The sequence below is a fragment of the Schistocerca nitens genome, chromosome 6 (assembly GCF_023898315.1).
Source record: "Schistocerca nitens isolate TAMUIC-IGC-003100 chromosome 6, iqSchNite1.1, whole genome shotgun sequence".
In the NCBI taxonomy this organism is placed as follows: Eukaryota; Metazoa; Arthropoda; class Insecta; order Orthoptera; family Acrididae; genus Schistocerca; species Schistocerca nitens.
In genome coordinates this window covers 513,139,028-513,158,650 of record NC_064619.1, presented here as the reverse complement: position 1 = coordinate 513,158,650, position 19,623 = coordinate 513,139,028, and the positions used below count along the sequence as shown (strand labels likewise).

The following is a 19,623-nucleotide window of genomic DNA, read 5'->3' as shown; positions in this document are numbered from 1 at the left end:
GGTTGGTATACCCAAAAAATACAGGTATGTGCAACGCTATTCGACATTTCTCACTCATGTCGTGTATCACTTTCCTTCTTCCTAGCTTTGCACACTACACAATTTCTGGAGGGCGTTTTCGGTTTTGGGGGAGATAAACCTAAAAAACCTGAAAACTATTGCTTATAAATAGCAAAATATCGAAAGAAATCGAGCGTATTATACACCAGTAAATAGATCGATTACTCAGCTTCGCAATGATATATAACACGTCATACCATCTATGAACAGAGAAGAAGAAACACTAAGAAGAAGCTTTTCACTAAAACTTGACAATGAACTTTCAGTTCCAAATTCGACAGGTTACTCTATAACTGTAATTAATGATCTGAAGATGGGTAGTCGACCCGAATCCGGTCATATGGAAGTAAATGGAAGTGATACGGAGACTGAATTTGAACACTTTTTATAAGAAATGGTCTCGTTAACTCCATGCAGACTAATATATCTAGTCTTGATGAAAAGAATAGGTTTAGTGTCGAAGCTGTTAAAGAGATATTTTAACTAAGGCTCAATTTCACAGTACTTCATGTGTTGATTTTTGTAGTATTTGTTACGATGTAAAGTCAAGCGCCGGCACGCCAGCCGGGAACGAGAGAGTAGAGAGAGCTGTGAGAAGACGTCAGCCAATCGCACGCTGACCGACCCCTCTCCAGGATGACAACGCGAAGCAAAGGCCTCTATGCGAAGAAGACATTAGCGCCGCGCTAACTGGTCGCGGCCCAATTCTACAGAAGTTTCAGGACTAGCGCCTGAATGGAAGCATCAACTGTATTACTTCACCTGTATTAGGAATTGTACATACTGAAGAATCTTATTTGTTTTGCATGTCGCCCTTTGCTTTAATTCTCAAAGTATTGTCATTTACTTTTCGTAATAAAACTCATCAATACGAATTGTTTAATTGTTTGTCTAGAGATCTGAGAAAGCAGGTTTCTTAGACACCCCACAATTTGACGACGACTAGGCAGGATTTAACAGTATTTTGTTTGAAAATATCAAACTCCTGAATGACATAAATTTCCTGCAAAATCTAACAAAAAAAGATTTTTCAGAAACTACCCTCGGTAAAACTTCAAGGCCAATTGAATCGTCATTAATTTTGGGGTATTTTAACCCTCGAACAGTAATTTCTATTACGCTTGTTTTCATTCTCCGCTGCCTGAACAAGTTGATGCTTTCGACTTTGACGTTTGGAAACATGAGTCCTAGTTTGATAGGCGGGGTGTGGTAGCGACGAGCGGGCGTGATGGCAACGGCTGGAGGCACACCCTATGCGTCAGAGGCACCTGTTCCATTAACGACGTAGCACACTCATTGAAATCTCCGTCTTGTGATGTAAATTGGGTGCGGCCCGTAGGTTTCGAAACGTAAAGGGACGCTTCTTTGGAGGGAACGTCATGAATAATAATGATTAATTTGTCAATAAAGGCGCACACTCCGGCTTGAGACTGGTGTCAACCGAATGGAGCACTAAACTTTGTTTAGAGGGCCTGCCAGTGTGAGGTAATTAAACGATGACATATATTACGCCTATGTACATCTTTCACCGCCCATTGTGATAACATGCGCTCGCACAAAACCTATTCTCAAAGATATATGGACGAAAAACTTGTCCGGCGACGCCTTGTAATGGGGCAGTTTGTTACGGGCGGAGGTGCGCTATTGGTCCAGAGCAGTTCACAAGCGAAGTCATCTTTAATTCCAAAGGAGGCACCTGCGTCCCAACGGCCATTTAATCAGACTAAGCGTCAGCCAGGGCTCTGTCATCTTTATATTCTCTTGTTCATTTGTGTTGTGCAGGTAACGTAGGTGTAACGGCCCAAGTACAGTAAATTCTAAAGTGGCACGACCATTATTAACTTACTGTAAGCATATCAAAAATAGAGCTGCCGTATTTTAGCACATAATTTATCTACGCAGGCGAAGATTTTTTCGCTAGCATATTGCTAGTGATTTTCCCTGGAATATTGCTTTGCGCTGAAGCTTCCTTGTTTAAATTTAGAGCAGCGATGCTTTTGCAGCATGCCAAGGAGTTTTGAGAAATGACACTGTAGTCCAGTCTACTTGCAATACAAGATGCAACCAAAATATTCGATTAACATCTTAAAACATAGAAATCAGAGTGGGACGTACAACGAACGAATGCGTTAGGAAAGGGCTGCGAAAGTTGGCGTTAAAGTGCTATGGCAGCAGAAGAACCGGCGCGATTGTCTTTGCGAACACCACGAAATCACTTGCAGCGCCTCTCTTGGGCTCATGATCATATCGGTTTGACCACAGACGGCTGGAAAACCCTGGCTTGGTCAGGTGAATCCCGATTTCAGTTGACAAAAGCTGATGGTAGGGTTCGAGTGTGCAGACTCCACAAAGCCACAGACCCAAGCTGTGAGCAAGGCACTTTGCAAGCTGGTGGTGGCTCCATAACGGTGTGGACTGGGTCCTCTGGTCCAACTCAACAGGTCATTGACTGGAAATGGTTATTATCGGCTACCTACAGACCATTTGCAGCCATTCATGTTCCCAGACAACGATGCGCAATGTCACCGGTCCGCAAGTGATTCCGATTGGTTTGAAGAACATTCTCGACAATTCGAGAAAATGATTTGGCCTCCCAGATCGTCCGACATGAATCCCATCAGACATTTATGGGAAACAATGGAGAGGTCAGTCGTGAACAAAATCCTGCACCGGCAGCACTTTTGCAGTTATGGATAGCTAAAGAGGCAGCACGGCTCAAAATTTCTTCGGAGGACTTCCAACGATTTGTTGGGTCTATGCCGGCGAGGTCGAGCTGCTGCACTGCGCCGGGCAAAAGGGGAGGTATCCCACGACTTTCTACGTTTTAAGATGTTAATCGAATATTTTGGTTGCATCTTGTATTGCAAGTAGACTGGACTACAGTGTCATTTCTCAAAACACCTTGGCATGCTACAAAAGCATCGCTGCTCTAAATTCAAACAACAAAGCTTCAGCGCAAAGCAATATTCCAGGGGTTATTTCGCGCAGTGTTGCTTGTCTGTTAGCACTGAAAACGCTATGCAAACGCCGCTGCTCTTGGTCGTTATGTGACGGCCGTCGGCCACTAAGCTGTCTGTGGAGAGAGTAAATGCCTGAAATCTGGCATTCTAAGTACAGTCCTGACACTGTGGATCTGGGAATACCGAATTCCCTAACGATTTCCGAAACGGAATGTCCCATGCACACATCGCATTCAGAATCTGTTAATTCCCGTCGCGCGGCCATGGTCACGTCGCAAACCTTTTCACGTAAATCACCTCAGTACAAATGACAGCTCCGTTTTTTTTTCTTTATTGATTTTCAATTCCCCCCGAAGGGGGGGGGGGGGGCTGGCAGCAGCTTACTACGCTGCTCTACAGCCTACAGACTTTTTTTAAATAAAGGAAGAAGAAAGAAACAAGGTAAAACAGGCGATAAAATGGTGATTGAAAGTGTAAAATGGCGTAAAATTGCGGAAAATTGCGGAAAGTTAAAACAGAAAGCAAAAGGGGTTGGCAATGTAGAGAAAATACACAGGAATCAGACAAGTGACATAGTAAACTTTTTTCTCTCTTTTTTTCTTTTTTCTTTTTTTCTTTTTTCTTTTTTTTCTTTTTTTTCTTTTTTTTCGACAGCTCCGTCAATGCCCCGCCCTTTTATACCTTGTGTACGCGATGCTACCGCCATCTGTAGAAGTGCATATCGTTATCCCATGACTTTTGTAACCTCAGTGGCCGCGCGGGATTGGCGCGCGGTCTACGGTGTCTTGCCCTCCTATTAATGTCATGAAATGTATCCACAAACTGCGGATACGATACCGCCATAGCTATAAAATTTACTGGAAACAAATGAAATTTCAGCCGGACCACGACTCGAACCCGGATTTCCAGCTTTACGCGAGCAGTCGCCTTAACCTTTTCAGCGATCTGAGCACGCTTCGCAGACAGACCCCAAACTTCCAGATGTGCAGTGTGTGCTTCCCATCTTAGCGCTCGCACAGATGTGTGGTTCCCGCACCTGGAGAGACACTTAGTTTTCTCATGACGTTCCCTTGGATTTGGCATGAAATACATTAGTGCAGTGTCCGTATAGTTTGATGCAATATTCCTTCATAGATGCATGTATGTCCGAAGGAACAGACCGTCCCTGTCTGGCACAAATGTTCTCTTGTTTCCAGTGGGATCCGCATCAGATGGGACTGCCGAAGGAATCGAGAATATTCAGAGAAGGGATGCTCATTTTGTATTATTGCGGAATAGAGAGAGATTGCAACGGATATGATACGCGAAATTGGGGGTGGCAATCATTAAAGCAAAGGCGTTTTCCTTCGCGGCAGGATTTTCCCAATAAATTTCGATCATCAACTTTCTTCTCCGATTGCAAAAATATTTTGTTGGCGCCTACCTGCACAGGGAGAAATGATCATCATGAAATGAAACAAAAGAAATCAGAGCCACGAAAAGATTTAAGTGCTCGTTTATCCAGCGCGCCGTCCGAGAATGGAACGGTACAGAAATGTTACGAATTATGACCCAAAGGAATTACCTGACAGCAGGCATAGATTTAAATCTATAGGGAGAGTTGAAAATTTGTGCTGGATGGGATTTGAACCCGGGTCTCCTGCTTACTAGCAGATGTGCTGACAACTTTACCATCCGGACACAAGGGACATCGCAACTGCACGGACTATCCTACCATGGGTCCCGTCAGTCCTGCTCAACTTATCCACGCTCTACTGATGTAGCGCCTCTTGCCCATTATCCTCATTACTCGTGGCATTTGCCTATTCCTGTAAGAGTACGAGTGTGGTGCGCGTTCGCACTGGAGTGATGAATTAATCGTCCTCGCCTTAAATTATACGAAGTGTCTGTTCTTTCGGACATATCCGAATTTTATAGCTGTGGTGGTACCGTATTCGCAGTTTGCGAATACATTTCATGATTCAATAGGGCTATAAATCTTCAGCAGTGTCTCTTTGCATGGAGCTTTACAGACACTGATCTAATGTATTTCAAACTAAAGCCCAAACGAGAAAACTTAATAAGTCTTTACAGTGCGGGAAACACAGAACTGTGCGAGCACTTTGGGAAGCAGATGGGACGTATGGTAGTTTGGCCTGTCCGTGAAGCGTGCTCGGATAGCCGAAACAGTTGAGGCGACCGCTCGCGTAAAGCGGGAAACCCGGGTTCGAATCTCGGTCCGGCACAAATGTTCACTTGTTTCCAGTAAAATGGACCTCATTAATGATTAGGGCTCTGAGCACTACGGGACTTAACATCTATGGTCATCAGTCCCCTAGAACTTAGAACTACTTAAACCTAACTAACCTAAGGACAGCACACAACACCCAGCCATCACGAGGCAGAGAAAATCCCTGACCCCGTCGGGAATTAATGATTAGGAAGATAGTTCCGTTCAGTAGGTCCATCTGTAGTAAAGCACAGTAGTGTAGGAAAAACTTTTGAGTAGACGATCTCTGTCCTTAAACGTAACGTCTGCTACCGTCAGCTTGGGCGAAAACCTCACGAGTGCTATCTTGGAATAGAGAATGTAAGGAGACTGGCGGAAAACGCCACTTTTAAGCTTAAGACAATCAATTGTGTGCCGTGCCCTTCAGCTTAACAACAGGTCTCTGCTTCAGTACCCATGCCTTGACTCACATCCGAAGAGATTAAAATAAAACACCTCAAGTCTGCGATTACGCTAACACAATATCCTGAAGAGCGATACCCATTCGCGACAGGCATCAAACTACAGTTTTATCCCTGGAAAATAATTTTATTGCACCGTTTACAGAAAAACGAAAGCAAAAGGAGGTCGCGTGGGACAGGCAGTCGAGAGAGAAACGGGCGCGAAGCCCAGAGTCGGGAGACTGGATGACGCATGCTGCCTCCCCCCCTGCTGTACCTGTCTCTCGTCCGTCGGCAAGTCGTTAGCGTCTCCGTAGGACAGGTGGACAATACACACACACACACACACACACACACACACACACACACACACACGTACGTACGCAAAATCCTTTCGATATTTATAATGTGTTGCAAAACTGGCCCTCACGACTGGCATAACGAGTCATCACCTTGCGCACAGAATAACCCTTAACAATGGACGGAGAGAAATTTGTCACTCACAGATAAGATCAGGCTCATCTCTCTCTCTCTCTCTCTCTGCTGCCATCAACAGATCATTTGGAACGATAAGCTGTTAAAAGAAATTTAGCCTATTCGCTGTGGAATTGGAGCATGCGACATTGTTGACAGCGATACAGCCGTCGATGGAGCTATTAAGACGTCTATAATTGTTAATCGTGATTGCCTGATCTGGCACTGGTATGCGCGTTCTCCCTTCTCTCTCCTCGTCGCCAGCAACCTATATGAAGGGACTTCAAAAAGTAAGTTACGCATTACTATGGTAGGCCAAGTACCTTTTATTGAATGCTGCACTACACTTCAAAGTGACACAGATATGACACTATTTTTCAGTATACTCATCAAGTCTCTGTAAATAACGGTCGGAACGTTCAGATCCTCGACGACAGAAATCCGTTACCTGATCACGGAGACTTTCGAGAACTGCTGTTGAACGTCATCGTCATTGGAAGCCTCTTTCCCCTGCGGTTGTTGTGAATAAGTTCCTCCATTGCCTCGACATTGTTGTCTGTGGTCGATGGGCTTCCTCCCCGATCAGAGCCACTAACGTCTGTGAACCCTTGGTCAAATAGTTGGCACGTTGCACTTTGTCCCCATACCGTCAGAATTTCACGGCGAACCTGTGGGAACTATACACGTTTTGGCCACAAGAATCGTACACTCCCCCATACTTTAACTTTGTTGCGAGGTTTCACTCGCGCAGTGAGATGCACTGATGGTAGAACTGTGTCTGCAGGAAGCCTGGAGTAGGTACTCTCTTCTGACGATGTGTCAACAATTATTGCACACTGGTCTTAAGCGTGGGACGACATTTCGAACTGCAGTCTGGACTTTCTATAATTTTCCGAAAGTTGAAATGTAGAGGCGAAAGACTGCATACCTGTATTACAGGCCTCTTATTCCAAGCACTTCGTTCTTGGTCTTCCATTTTTATTTTCCCTCTTGATATCAACCAGACTGGTTTGATGTGGCCCGCCACAATTTTTCTCTTTTCTGCCAGTCTCTTTATCTCGGAATAGCACTTTAGCATCTGCGTCCTACGTCTTCAGTTGTTTGCTGGGTATATTCCAGTCTCGATCTCAGTTTTTACCTTGATGTCTTAACACGTTTCATATCATGTTTCCTTCATGTCAGTGTTTTCCATACATTACTTACTTCGCCGATTCTGCGAAGAACCTCGTCCTACTCCCGTTATATCACGGTCTGCTGCTGTAGATATTACCCTATATTCGTCTGACCGGAAATCCTCATCTTCGATCCATTTCACTTCACTGATCACCTCTATATCTAGACTGGGCCTTTGTACTCCCCTCTTCAGATTTTCTAGCTGCCCTATCATGATTCAGTTTCTGGCATTTCACTCTCCACGTCGTAGAATGTTACCCTTTCATTGGTTATGTAATCGTATCGTCTTGGCTACCTTCTCCTTGGCAGTCCCCTCCAGGAGGTGCGAATGGAGGACTAACCCAGAATATTCGGCACTGGAGTGATCATCATAACACTTTTCCAACTACGGCCAACATGTTCTGTGTATATACGTTGCATGTCTTTAATGTAGTGGTTTCCATTACGTTCTGCATCCTCACGCCGCTGATCATTGCCAATTCTCACGCCTTTTGGGGTGGCACGCGACCCCAAGGACAAGAGGGGCCCCGAAAGTCTCCCTGCTCCTCCGCCCTCCTTGACAAAGCCGTTGGCAGAACGTGGGTGACTGCTTATATCAGAAGTCTTCGGCTGCCATTGCTGACGATTTTTTTTTCAAAATTTAAGCAATGATTGTGCTCGGGATTCATGACGTTTTGATTACTAGTCAAAGACTCTACAGCTAGACCAAGGGTGCTCATTTATCCTTATGGGTGCGAAAAAAAAAATGATTGACGCTTATGGGCTACGCTTTGCACCTATGTTAAAGATAACAAATGAGTATTTCATGTTAAAATACTTTCTCTCTCATCGTAAATTTTCGCTTCTTATTTGGCATTTCTATAGTCTGATAGTTTTTTTTAAAAATCAGATATGAAGAACAAAAAGCAGTATCTTTGGTGGTGAATGGTCTTGCTCTAAACGGACGCGCTTCACAGTTGTGTCCTTGTAACTATAACCTCACTCTGGACATTGTAGGCATTTTCGAGCATTCTGTTTATCACAGGGGAATACTCGAATGCGCCTTCTACGAAGAGCTACTGTGCCTTTCCCTGACACACGTATATTTCCTGTTAAGAGCATCTGTCATTTCATGGTGCAACGCCCAACCAACGTTTTAGGCTTCCTCTATTGGGCAGTATAAATAAACATTAAAAGCTCATCTTCCTTCTTTTCTATCATTTCCGAGTTGTCTGCAGTGCAATAACTGCAGAATGCGTGGTGGCAAGATGGACGCAGGACAACAATGTGGCAAACAGAGTAGGCACGGGTGGTCCCAGAAGGAGAACACCACGAGAAGGTCGTAAGGTTGTTCGACTGGCTCTGATCAATACGCGTATGACAAAAGCTGAAAATCGGGCAGAAGGTACAGGCGGAATGTAATCTCGAAAAAGCAGGAATAGATTTGGCGCAAAAACTGACTGAGTAATTCTATTTTATTATTACTTGCAGCAGCAAGGTCGTTTGTGCTTGGACGCGGCAATTTCTTGTGTATTTTAAGAAAGTTGTAACGAGACAGTCAGTAACGAATCACAGATTATTTACACACAAATATCGATTCCGACAACTTGAGAGCTGTGGGTTGAATCATTCTTGACGGACTATAGAGAGGAACAAAGAGAGAGAGAGAGAGAGAGAGAGAGAGAGAGAGAGAGAGAAAGAGAGAGAGAGGGAGGGAGGGAGGGAGGGGGGGAGTTGTCGGCAAATTGTGGGCTTTGGCTGTGAACAAAAGCGGGGACGAAGGAATGACAGGGGCGAAGTTGCTATGCGTCGTTTACAACCAACACGACGGAGAAGACTCGCTTTGATGACGTAGAACAAAACTCAACTCGGAAATTGACTGGCATTATCTGGATTTCAGCGATAAGTGTAGACTCAGTTTGTGGCGGTCAGATCGACGCCCACGAGTTGGAAAGATAGAAGGCCTGCTGAATGTTCGCAGGAAGCGGGCAGATCTCCTGGAGAGCCATGCCTCTTCCATTCCTGGAGTCATGGTGTGGAGCAGGACTGATATGGCTAATTGTTAGAGGGACGCTGATTGCTCTCCAGTATGTGTCAAGACAGGTAAATCCTGCTGTGATGCCCGCCCGAACCAAGGTACCAAATGGCATTATCAAACAGGACCACGCGGAACTCCACACTGCAGTTTGCATCACAAACGACGTAACGGTAGTACGGTTCCTTTACTTGTCTCCCAGTCCCCTCATTTGTCCCCCACAGAGCACGTCTGAGATGCGATGGAAAGATGAATGCTGTCACATTAGCCACCAGCTAAAGATCTACATGCGTTGACACAGCATGTTTCAAGCAAAACATGAAATTCCTTAAGGTAACATTCGGAGGCTGTTTCCTTTCATGTGACAACGAATACAAGAATTTAATCGTGCCTGTGGGGGTCACACTTGATACTGATTATCTTCATGGACATACGCTGGGAATGAAATGGCAGTTTAATCATATAATCCAAGCTGTACCAACGGACCGTACTTTACGCTCACCTTTTATAAAATGTGTACATCCTATTGCAAAATTCCGAATAAAATAGTAACTGTTTTTAATGAATTCTCTTACCAGGGTCTACAATTGTTCAATTTTTTTTACAATTAGACTTAATCCAAAAAATTAAGTGCTTTTGTAGTAGTTGGTGTTTCTCACAAAAAATGTCGTTTTCAGTACTTCAGGTTCTGGACTCCACTTAAACATCTGTATCTCTTTAAAAAATGTACACTATCATGGGATAGCGATATGCACATTTACAGATGGCGGTGAGTCGCGTACACGGGCTTTAAAAGGGCAGTGCATTGATGGACCTGTCACATGTACTCAGGTGATTCATGTGAAAGGGTTTCCGACCTCATTATGGCTGCACGACGGGAATTAACAGACGTCGTACGCGGAATGGAAGCTGGAGCTAGAAACGTGGGACATTCCATTTTCAGTATTCCGAGATCCACAGTATCAATAATGTGGCGAGAACACCACAGTTCAGGCATTACCTCTCACCACGGGCAACATAGCAGCCGGATGGCCCTCACGTAACGACCTAGAGTAGCGGCGCTTACGTACAGTTGTCAGTGCTATCACACAAGCAAAAATAACAGCAGAAATCAATGTGGGATTACGACGAACGTATCCGATAGGACAGATCGGCAAAACTTGGCGTTAAAGGGCTATGGCATCAGACGACCGACGCGAGTGCCTTTGCTAACGGCACGAAATCGCCTGCAGCGCCTCTCCTGGCCTCGTGACCATATCAGTTGGCTCCTACACGACTGAAAAACCCTGGCCCGGTCATATGAGCCCTGTTTTCAGACGGTAATAGCTGATGGTAGGGTTCGAGTGTGGCGCCGATCCCACGACGCCATGGACCCAAGTTGTGAATGACGTACTGTGCAAGCTGGTAGTAGCTTCATTATTGTGTGCTTTGTTTACATGGAACGGACTGTGTCCTCTGGTCCAACTGAACCGATCACTGACTGGAAATTGTTGCCTTTGGCTACCTGGAGACCATTTTCAGCCGTTCACTGACTTCACGTTCCCAAACAACGATGGAATTTTTATGGATGAGAAAGCGCCTTGCCACTGGGCAACAATTGTTCGCGATTAGTTTGAAGAACATTCTGGACATGAAACTTCCTGGCAGATTAAAACTGTGTGCCGCGCCGTTTCATATCAGCGCACACTCCGCTGCAGAGTGAAAATCTCATTCTGGAAACGTGCCCCAGGTTGTGGCTAAGCCATGTCTCCGCAATATCCTTTCTTTCAGGAGTGCTAGTTCTGCAAGGTTCGGAGAAGAGCTTCTGTAAAGTTTGGAAGGTAGGAGGCAAGGTACTGGCAGAAGTGAAGCTCTGAGGACGGAGCGTGAGTCGTGCTTGGGTAGCTCAGTTGGTAGAGCACTTGCCCGCGAAAGGCAAAGGTCCCCAGTTCGAGTCTCGGCCCGGCACACAGTTTTAATCTGCCAGAAACTTTCATATCAGCGCACACTCCGCTGCAGAGTGAAAATCTTATTCTGGAAACATTCTGGACAGTTTGAGACAATGATTTGACAACCTAGATCACCCGATATGAAAAATCTATGGGACCGAGAGATAAATTCATCACAGAATCCTGAACCGGCAACACTTTCGCAATTACGGATGGCTGTAGAGGCAGCGCGACTCAATATTTCTAGGGGGACTGATGACCTCAGAAGTTAAGTCCCATAGTGCTCAGAGCCATTTGAACCATTTCAATATTTCTACAGAGAACTTCCAACGATTTGTTGACTCCATGCCACATCGAGTTGCCGCACTGTACTGGGCAAAAGAAGGTCCGACACAATATTAGGAAGTAACCCACTACTTTAGTCATCTCAGTAGTTGTTGGTGAATAAACATCAAAAACAGTTAACGAAATTTGTGTTTTTATTTTATTTTTTTTTTTTATGGTCAAGAATATATCCCACGCCCCCTCACGCCGTTGGTAGTATACGTTGTTGGGTTAATATCCGTTATGTGATGAACATCTCCACAAAGTTTGATAAATGTCGGATTGGTACTTCATCATATAACATGTTCCGTGTCCGCCAGCTTCCCTGACCTCCCACATCGAGGTCAAAAAGACGCTAGGGACCAGCTATTAGCGAAACCAGTGAAGGTGATTGAAGTGCTCACATTCGGGCAGCGTCGGCGCGTGCAGGTGCTGCGACGCCTGCTGGTGCGAGTTGCCGTTGAGGTGGGCGTGCGTGTGCGCATGCGCGTGCGCGGGCCGCGCGCCGCCGTGCGCCGTGACGAGGCTCAGCGGCGACACCTGGCCCACGGCGCCCGCGCGCCCGCCCCCGCCGCCGCCCCCGCTGGCCGCAGCCACCGCCGCGGCGGCCGCCGCCGCAGCCGCCACCGGACCGGCCGCGCTCGCCGCCGCCACCGCCGCCATGTCCGAGTAGGCGCCGCCGTAGCTGCTGCGCCGGCCCTCGCGCCGGTTGCCGTCGATGGCCGCCTGCAGCTCCTGCGGCGTGCTCAGGCCGCGCCGCTCGCACTCGTACGGGTACAGGTACTTCATGTACCTGCAACACACGCGGCGCCACTTCTAGTTGATCTTGTATTGCAAGACAATGAAGGCTTTGACGATCGGATGTCACAGTTGCTAATGAGCTTTCCCGGTTGTTCGGCCGTAGTCGAAGAAACCTTTTTGTTCACGATGTTTCGCACAGAGCAGCGCTGGACATTTTCGGAGGAGCTCCTGGCGACGTTCAATCTAGCGTCTTACAGGGTGCCTCCGTAGGTGTCCAGCGCAGCTCTGAATCGGGAACTGTGAAGTTTCTTCGACCACAGCCCGGAAGTATCATCAGCAACGGTGAATATTAGACCCTTTCAACAAGAAACGAGCCGGAACCTGTAAAATGAAAACCTCTGAACGGCTCATAATGCCGTTGCCCACGGAAGAAGATGTGGTCCTTGTAAGAGCGCTGAGGCCCCAAATTCGCCGCTAGAGGGACATGGCCGCACACCTACGTGACGACAGAGCGAGCACTTTCGCCCTTCGACCGTCCACTGTACTCGGCCGTGCTGAAAACAGAGAAATTGAGGCTTCAAAAAAAGAGCAAGGGAGTACGGCGTTTCCTGAAAGTCGGAGGAAATCGGAAACGGAAACTGATCGAAGAGCGCTGCAAGGGTCGAGGCGTGGCACAAGTGATTCAAGGAAGGACGGACGTCGTTCGTTACCCGATGACGCAAGATGTGGAACGCCACGCCGCACTACCGATACCATTGTTCAAGAGATGGATGTCCTCATTATTTAAGACCGGCGAGTGACGGTGGCAGTCATTGTTACAGAGGTTGCACTGAGCGTCGGAATTGCAACGAATATCCAATTCTCTCCATACACTCGTGCCATTCGTCGATGGGATTTTCGTTGCCCTCACTCGAACTGCTGTAACGCGCTACACCCCTTGCTCTTCTTTTGAAGCCTCTATTTTCTCTGGTTCCAGCACTACTGAGTGTAGGGGGCGGCCGCCATGTTACCACGTCAGTGTTCACCCCTCTCCCTCTAGCGGCGAGTTTGGGACCTCATGACTCTAATAGGGACTGTACCTTCTTCAGCGGCATTATGATTCCTTCAGGTGTTGTTCTTTTTTTTTCTTTTTTTCGAATGATCCTAATACCTAAAGAGAGCAAAGCATCAGACCCCCAGTTAGATTTCACATGGAAATTAACTGCTGTCGTAGCCAAGATTTGTTGACAGTCTCTTGTGCAGTGAATGATCCTGGAAAAGAGCGCAAGTTACTCCTGTTTACAGAAAGGGCAATAGATCGGTAAATACAAGAAAAAGAATATGACGATCACTGTGGTGGTAGTGATGATGCTGTAATTCTAACCTATAATAGAAATGTTAGTTACTATAATAAAAGAATCTGAAACTTGTATAAGCTGCCCATAACAAACAATTTTGTGTGCTACTAGATGTGAATATGTCTGTATTATGTTGGTAAATTGCACATTTTCTATTAATAAATTATTTTTGAGAAAAAAAAAGAAAATGCACAGAATTTCACATATATATCTCTGGCGACCATCTGTTGCACTGTCCTAGAGCACATAGTAAGCAAAGCAATATTCCCTTCCTGGAGGAAGATCGACTTCTGTCCCAAAATTTGCAAGAGTCCTTTTACGTATCTTGTGCCTGTATTCCTACTAAAACTAAACTGCCCTTAAGCCAGATTCCTTCCCATTACATGGCCGTTAACACACCTTTGGCTGCATGTGAAAACCAGGTTTAATGGCTAAACGTTTGTTTGACAGTTCAGTTAGTCTAGAGATTACGAAAATGAAGAGTACGGTGGCTTTTCATTCCTCAAATACATTTCTTTCGAATTTTATGTGTTTTCCTCCATGCCGCCTATCGGTGCAACCGTGGTGTAAAACTCCTCGTTCGCGGCTCCCCAACACAATTTCATACTGCTCACTGACAATCTACTAGCTGCAGACTGAACGCTGTTGCCGAGTGTCAGCTACCTGCAGCACCCTTTGGAACCAGACACTACAAGGTGTATGAACATGTTCCCCATAACACGTTTTCACTGAAAATATAGTCACTAAGAGCGTTTCTCTACAGTATGTCCGACCGTGGCCACTTAATCCAGAGCATTCTACACTCTAAGAAGAGAAAAGAAATATAGCACTGGCCACAGGAATTATCCGAATGTGACGGAAATCAGTAAATGTGAAGTAAATGTACAGACAAACGAATTTCAGAAAATTTACTGAAGAGGAAGAGCTTCACAGATTGTGCAATCAATAACATGTTGATCCACATCCAGCCCTTATGCAAGCAGTTATTCGTCTTGTCGTTGATTGATAGGGGTGTTGAATGTCCTCCTGAGGGATATAGTGCCAAATTCTGTCCAGTTATTGCGTTAGATCGTCAAAATTTCGAGCTCGTTGGCGGGTCCTCCCCGTAATGCTCCAAACGTTCTCAACCGGGAAGAGATCCGTCGACCTTTGTGGCCAAGGCCGGGCTTAGCAATCACGAAGACAAGCAGTAAAAACTTCCACCGTGTGCGAACAGACAATAGCTTGCTGAAATGTAAGCCCAGGATGGCTTGCCATGACAGGTTGAGAAAGTTTGGAGCATTATGGGGAGGGCCCTCCATGCTAGAGATTTTGACGATCTAACGCAATAACTGAACAAAATTTGGCACTATACCCTCAGAAGAGCATCCAACAAGTGTATCAATGGCAAGTCGAATAAATGCTTTCTTGAAGGCCAGGGGTGGACCAACGCGTTATTGATTTTCTCAATTTGTGAAGCTCTTTCTCTTGAATAAATCATCGAATTGTTCTGAAATTGTAATCATTTGTTTGTCTCTACATCTACATCACATCTACTGACTTTCGTGCTATTCAGATAATTCCTTCGTGGTGCGTCTTTTATTTGTTCTAGGGTGTACTATACCTATCAAATAAATTCAGATTTCACAGCGTTTGCGCCATTTTGTTCACAGAGATAATCTTGGCGCAACGTACGGGGAAGTACCTCTCATTTCGGTGAGAGGGCAACCTTAAATACTATGTGGTGCGTGGCTATATAGCTTTACTTGCTCAGAGACTTAATTTGAACCCAACTGAACGTGTTCTGGAATGTCGATTTTGCCCCACAATGATCCAATTCTATGCTTATTAACAGCGATGCTGCAAGGGTACGATCCTAGGAAATCTTCCACCACTAGATTGAATATATAGACGTGGTAATGGGATTCGTCAAAGGAAAAGAGTGGAGCATCTTTCTCTTAACCCCCAAGTTTAAGGATAGCTTGTGTACCTACTGTCCAGTTTGCAGCACAGGTATAATTTCTAGTCACTTGTTCGTATGAAATGAATGGAAGAATTTGACTACAAGAGCAAACTGTGTGATTCCTCGATCCCTTTACATTCCCAGAAAACAGAAGACCTCGTTGCACGCGGATTGTGCGCCGGTGTCTCGGCCAAGAAAAGCGCAGCGCGCGCCGCCTCTGGCAGGGTCCTCCCTCGCCTCGCGCCCAGATGGCGAGCCACCCCAGGCGGGCGGCGAACAATAGCAGGGGCGGCACGCCACGTGTTCCCCGTTCGTGACGGAATTAGCAGCGTGTGCAGAATGCCGGGCCGGACCGCGGCCATCAGCGAGGGGCCAGCATGGAAAACAGGAAGACGCCGTCAGGGCGGCGGCGCTAGGGTTTCAGCGGCTGACATCGGCATCCGCCGGCCGCCCGCTCGCCCTAATAAATGCGATCCCACCGCCGCGCCGGTGGCCACACTCCTCGCCTCCTCTCGACTTCCTCTCTCCCGTGTACGCTAGACGTGGCTCGCGACCATGTCGTCTTTTTGGACCTCAGCTATGCTACTCGTCTGATACTGTTCGCCATCTCTTCCTTCTGCGCCCTTTACCTCCCAAAAAATGAAAGAAAGCCATTTCAGACATATCCGGAAATAATGTCGCTCCAAAGTAATGTCAAGAACTTACTCATATGTACCACATAAAGGAACGAAGGCATCCTTCGCCAGGACTTTCCACGTCCAGTGAATCGCCTCAGACCGCGCGGCTACCCCGGGCGGCATTGTCACTGCGACGCGATATTCAAGTCCGAGATGGTACTACACCTGTTCTTTCGGGGACTGATCTGAGAATCTTGCTGACCATGAGAGTACCACATTATCACACAGACAGTTCATAGACACACTTGCTATTTCAAAACGAGCATTTTTCTGCTGAAAATAGGCTCCACAATACCGTCGCTTGAGCGGTAACACACACGAGGATGCAGGATATCCGCGACCTACCAATGCGCCATCTGAGTTCCTCAGTGACTACCAGCCGTGACCTAAATCCACAACCGATGGCTCCCTACACCATGAGCCCGGAGTAACACAGCTGTGCCTCTCTAAGACATTGGAAGAACGGGACCTCTCACGACGTCGCCACGATACAGAGCAATGGCCATCCGAGGTAGCATAGAACCAAGGTTCACTGTTCAACACAGTGCAATGCCATTCATCAGCGCTCAACGCTTCCTGGTCACGAGATCACTCGAAACGAGGCCATTTGTGTTATCGTGTTAAAGGCAGCATATGTATGGGACGGCAATTCGTTAGGCTGGCTGCTGTTAATCTCCGACCAGTCGCGTCGGATGACACAGGATGTTACGGGGCGTCCAGTGATCACTCAGGATATGATGCTGTTTGCGCCCCATACCAGGCCTGATAAATACACTACACACCGACAATGCACATGCACTCTGGTTACCTTTCTACCTATCGCAGACCATTGTAACTTTGATAATTTACATACCTTCCAAATGGTGGACCAGATTTTGTCTGTAGTCGACAATGAATAAAAGACATCCAGTATTTGCCGCCCGTCGTCAGCCTGCAGGTAGTAACGTAGGTCGACGATGAGTTAATAAGAGACAAGCACAAGCCCTGATTGGGTAAGGATGGGAAGAAAATTGGCCACGTCCTCATTTGGCTTACGCTGTTCGGCCTAGCCACGGGGAGGCTACATTAGGATGGCGGGACGTGGATCTGAATCACTGCTGTCAACTACATGTCAGCTTCAATATTTATCACGAATTTTGACACTGTTTCCGCGGTTGAATCAGTAATGGAACCAGTCTCTTATGAGAACAAAATTTTTGTCTGTTTTACTAGAACACATTTCTACCCCTTTGTGACATCGACAGCGCACGTTTCATTATTTTGTCTTATTTTTACATTTTAAGTACAACAGCTCGATGTAGGCGTAACACAACAACAAAGACCTGTGGCTGTAATGTTACTTTAACGTACGAAACTTAGAGAGAAACCCTCACTTACTATGCTGTAAACCAGGTGATACATGTCCGGGATACAATCACTCGCCTATTTTAATATTTGTCTGCTTGTATAATTACGTACCTCTCCAGGTCCTGTTCCTTCCATACGAAGTTAATTAATCTTGCAGATATTTTACTAACATCTACCTTCATCTGACACAGATTCTAACGAGTAAGTCTTCAGTGGTTAATTTATCAACTAATGCATTTTTCTAAAATTCCATTTCAGCTGTTTCCAGTTTCTTCTTCGATTTTACCACAATTTAAGTTTCGCCGTCCAGAGTGGCCGAGCGGTTCTAGGCGCTTCAGTCTGGAACCGCGCGACCGCTACGGTCGCACGTTCGAATCCTGCCTCGGGCATGGATGTGTGTGGTGTCCTTAGGTTAGTAAGGTTTAAGTAGTTCTAAGTTCTAGGGCACTGATGACCTCAGATGTTAAGTCCCATAGTGCTCAGAACCATTTGAACACGGGCCGCCGCACGAAGCCAAGGTGGTGAAGCGTTAACACCCACTGGGAAAGTTGCAGGTAGTGTGAAGTTAAGCCGTCGGATCAAGTGCCGAAAGCGGACTCCAGGAGGTAACAGAGAAGAGGGACGTGCCCCATACTGGAGATCAAAGAAGGAGGCATAGGATGGGTGGCCACGCATGGCAGACAAACGGCATGCATACCTGCTGAGGAGAAAGTCACGACGGTAGGACAGTGGTGGTTCAGCATCTTCGGCATACAGACACTCAACCGGGCTGAGTGTTTGAGAGTCGTGTCTTCGTAGAGGTGACCGTCTTTTTCTTATTAAACTTAATGTAAAAAGGAAACGTTACAATGTAATATTCCGTCATCAGCGAGGGAGCACAAGCTCGTTGGGGAACTACGGACAAACCAGCAATCAGTCGATTTACGATAACTACAAGAAGTCTAAGCGAGAGTGCGTCTATGGGAATTAGAAGCCCACTTTCCAGTTCTATAACTATAGTGAAAAATCTTATGTCGTTAACATGGCTAGCCTGATCCTAGAACTCTCGGTAGCCTGCTTGCTGAAAATGTAGCCCACGCCCGGGTTCCCGGGTTCGATTCCCGGCGGGGTCAGGGATTTTCTCTGCCTCGTGATGGCTGGGTGTTGTGTGCTGTCCTTAGGTTAGTTAGGTTTAAGTAGTTCTAAGTTCTAGGGGACTTATGACCACAGCAGTTGAGTCCCATAGTGCTCAGAGCCATTTGAGCCATTTGAAAATGTAGAAGCTATTTTTTTGTTTGTTGGTATTCTTAAATTTCGTTCACGTGAGTAGGAAGTGAAATTGCACCAAAGTCGTACCAATAGCAGTGTAGATGACACACTAGAATGGATCATTTCAGGGAACATATATTGGATTTAATGTCCCGTGGGCAAGGACGTCACTAGACACGGGGCAGACGTTTCGATTAGAGAGCAACGATCCCCGCATTTACATTAAGCGATTTAGGGAAACCACTGGAAAAAAAAGTATGGATTGCCGGACGGAGATCTCAACCATGGTCTTTCCGGATGTGGGACCACCGTGCCACTTCACTCGGTCCAGTTCAAGGATCGCTAAACTATGCAGTAGACTTAAATTCGCCAAACAAAAGTTTCAGCATTTACTGGAGAGGATCAGAGTTTGCCCGCCAATTTCCTTTCCTTCTGAATCATCAGTTCTTCGGTTTCTCTGATGTAGGTGTCCATCTCTTTCGAAAATGTTGTAAATACGTGTAGTCGGTGACATCATCTTCGATCTAAAATATAGATTCAGATATTTTTATTTTTCTACACTTCTTAATTTACACAGAGGAGGACAACGAAATTACTTACTTCGTTGGCAGGCCACTAACTGTGGAGATGAAACACAGGAGGCTGAATGCCAAGAGCGGTGTCGTGCTCGAGATGAGCAGGTGGGGAAGAGGGGAGCGAGGCGTCCTCCCGGATGAAAGGCGCTCGCCGCAGTTTGTTTGCACAGGAAA

General features: G+C 46.2%; 1 protein-coding gene across 1 annotated transcript in view; it reads right to left on the bottom strand.

The window, feature by feature from the left end:
- LOC126263435 (protein dead ringer-like) overlaps positions 1-19,623 on the bottom strand; it is a 530,207-nt gene that overhangs the window by 18,074 nt on the left and 492,510 nt on the right. The window contains exons 5-6 of the mRNA XM_049960527.1: positions 12,255-12,375; positions 11,987-12,089 (exon numbers count right to left, since the gene is read on the bottom strand). Coding sequence (XP_049816484.1) covers positions 11,987-12,089; positions 12,255-12,375 — 224 coding nt within the window. The remainder of the gene's footprint in view (positions 1-11,986; positions 12,090-12,254; positions 12,376-19,623) is intronic.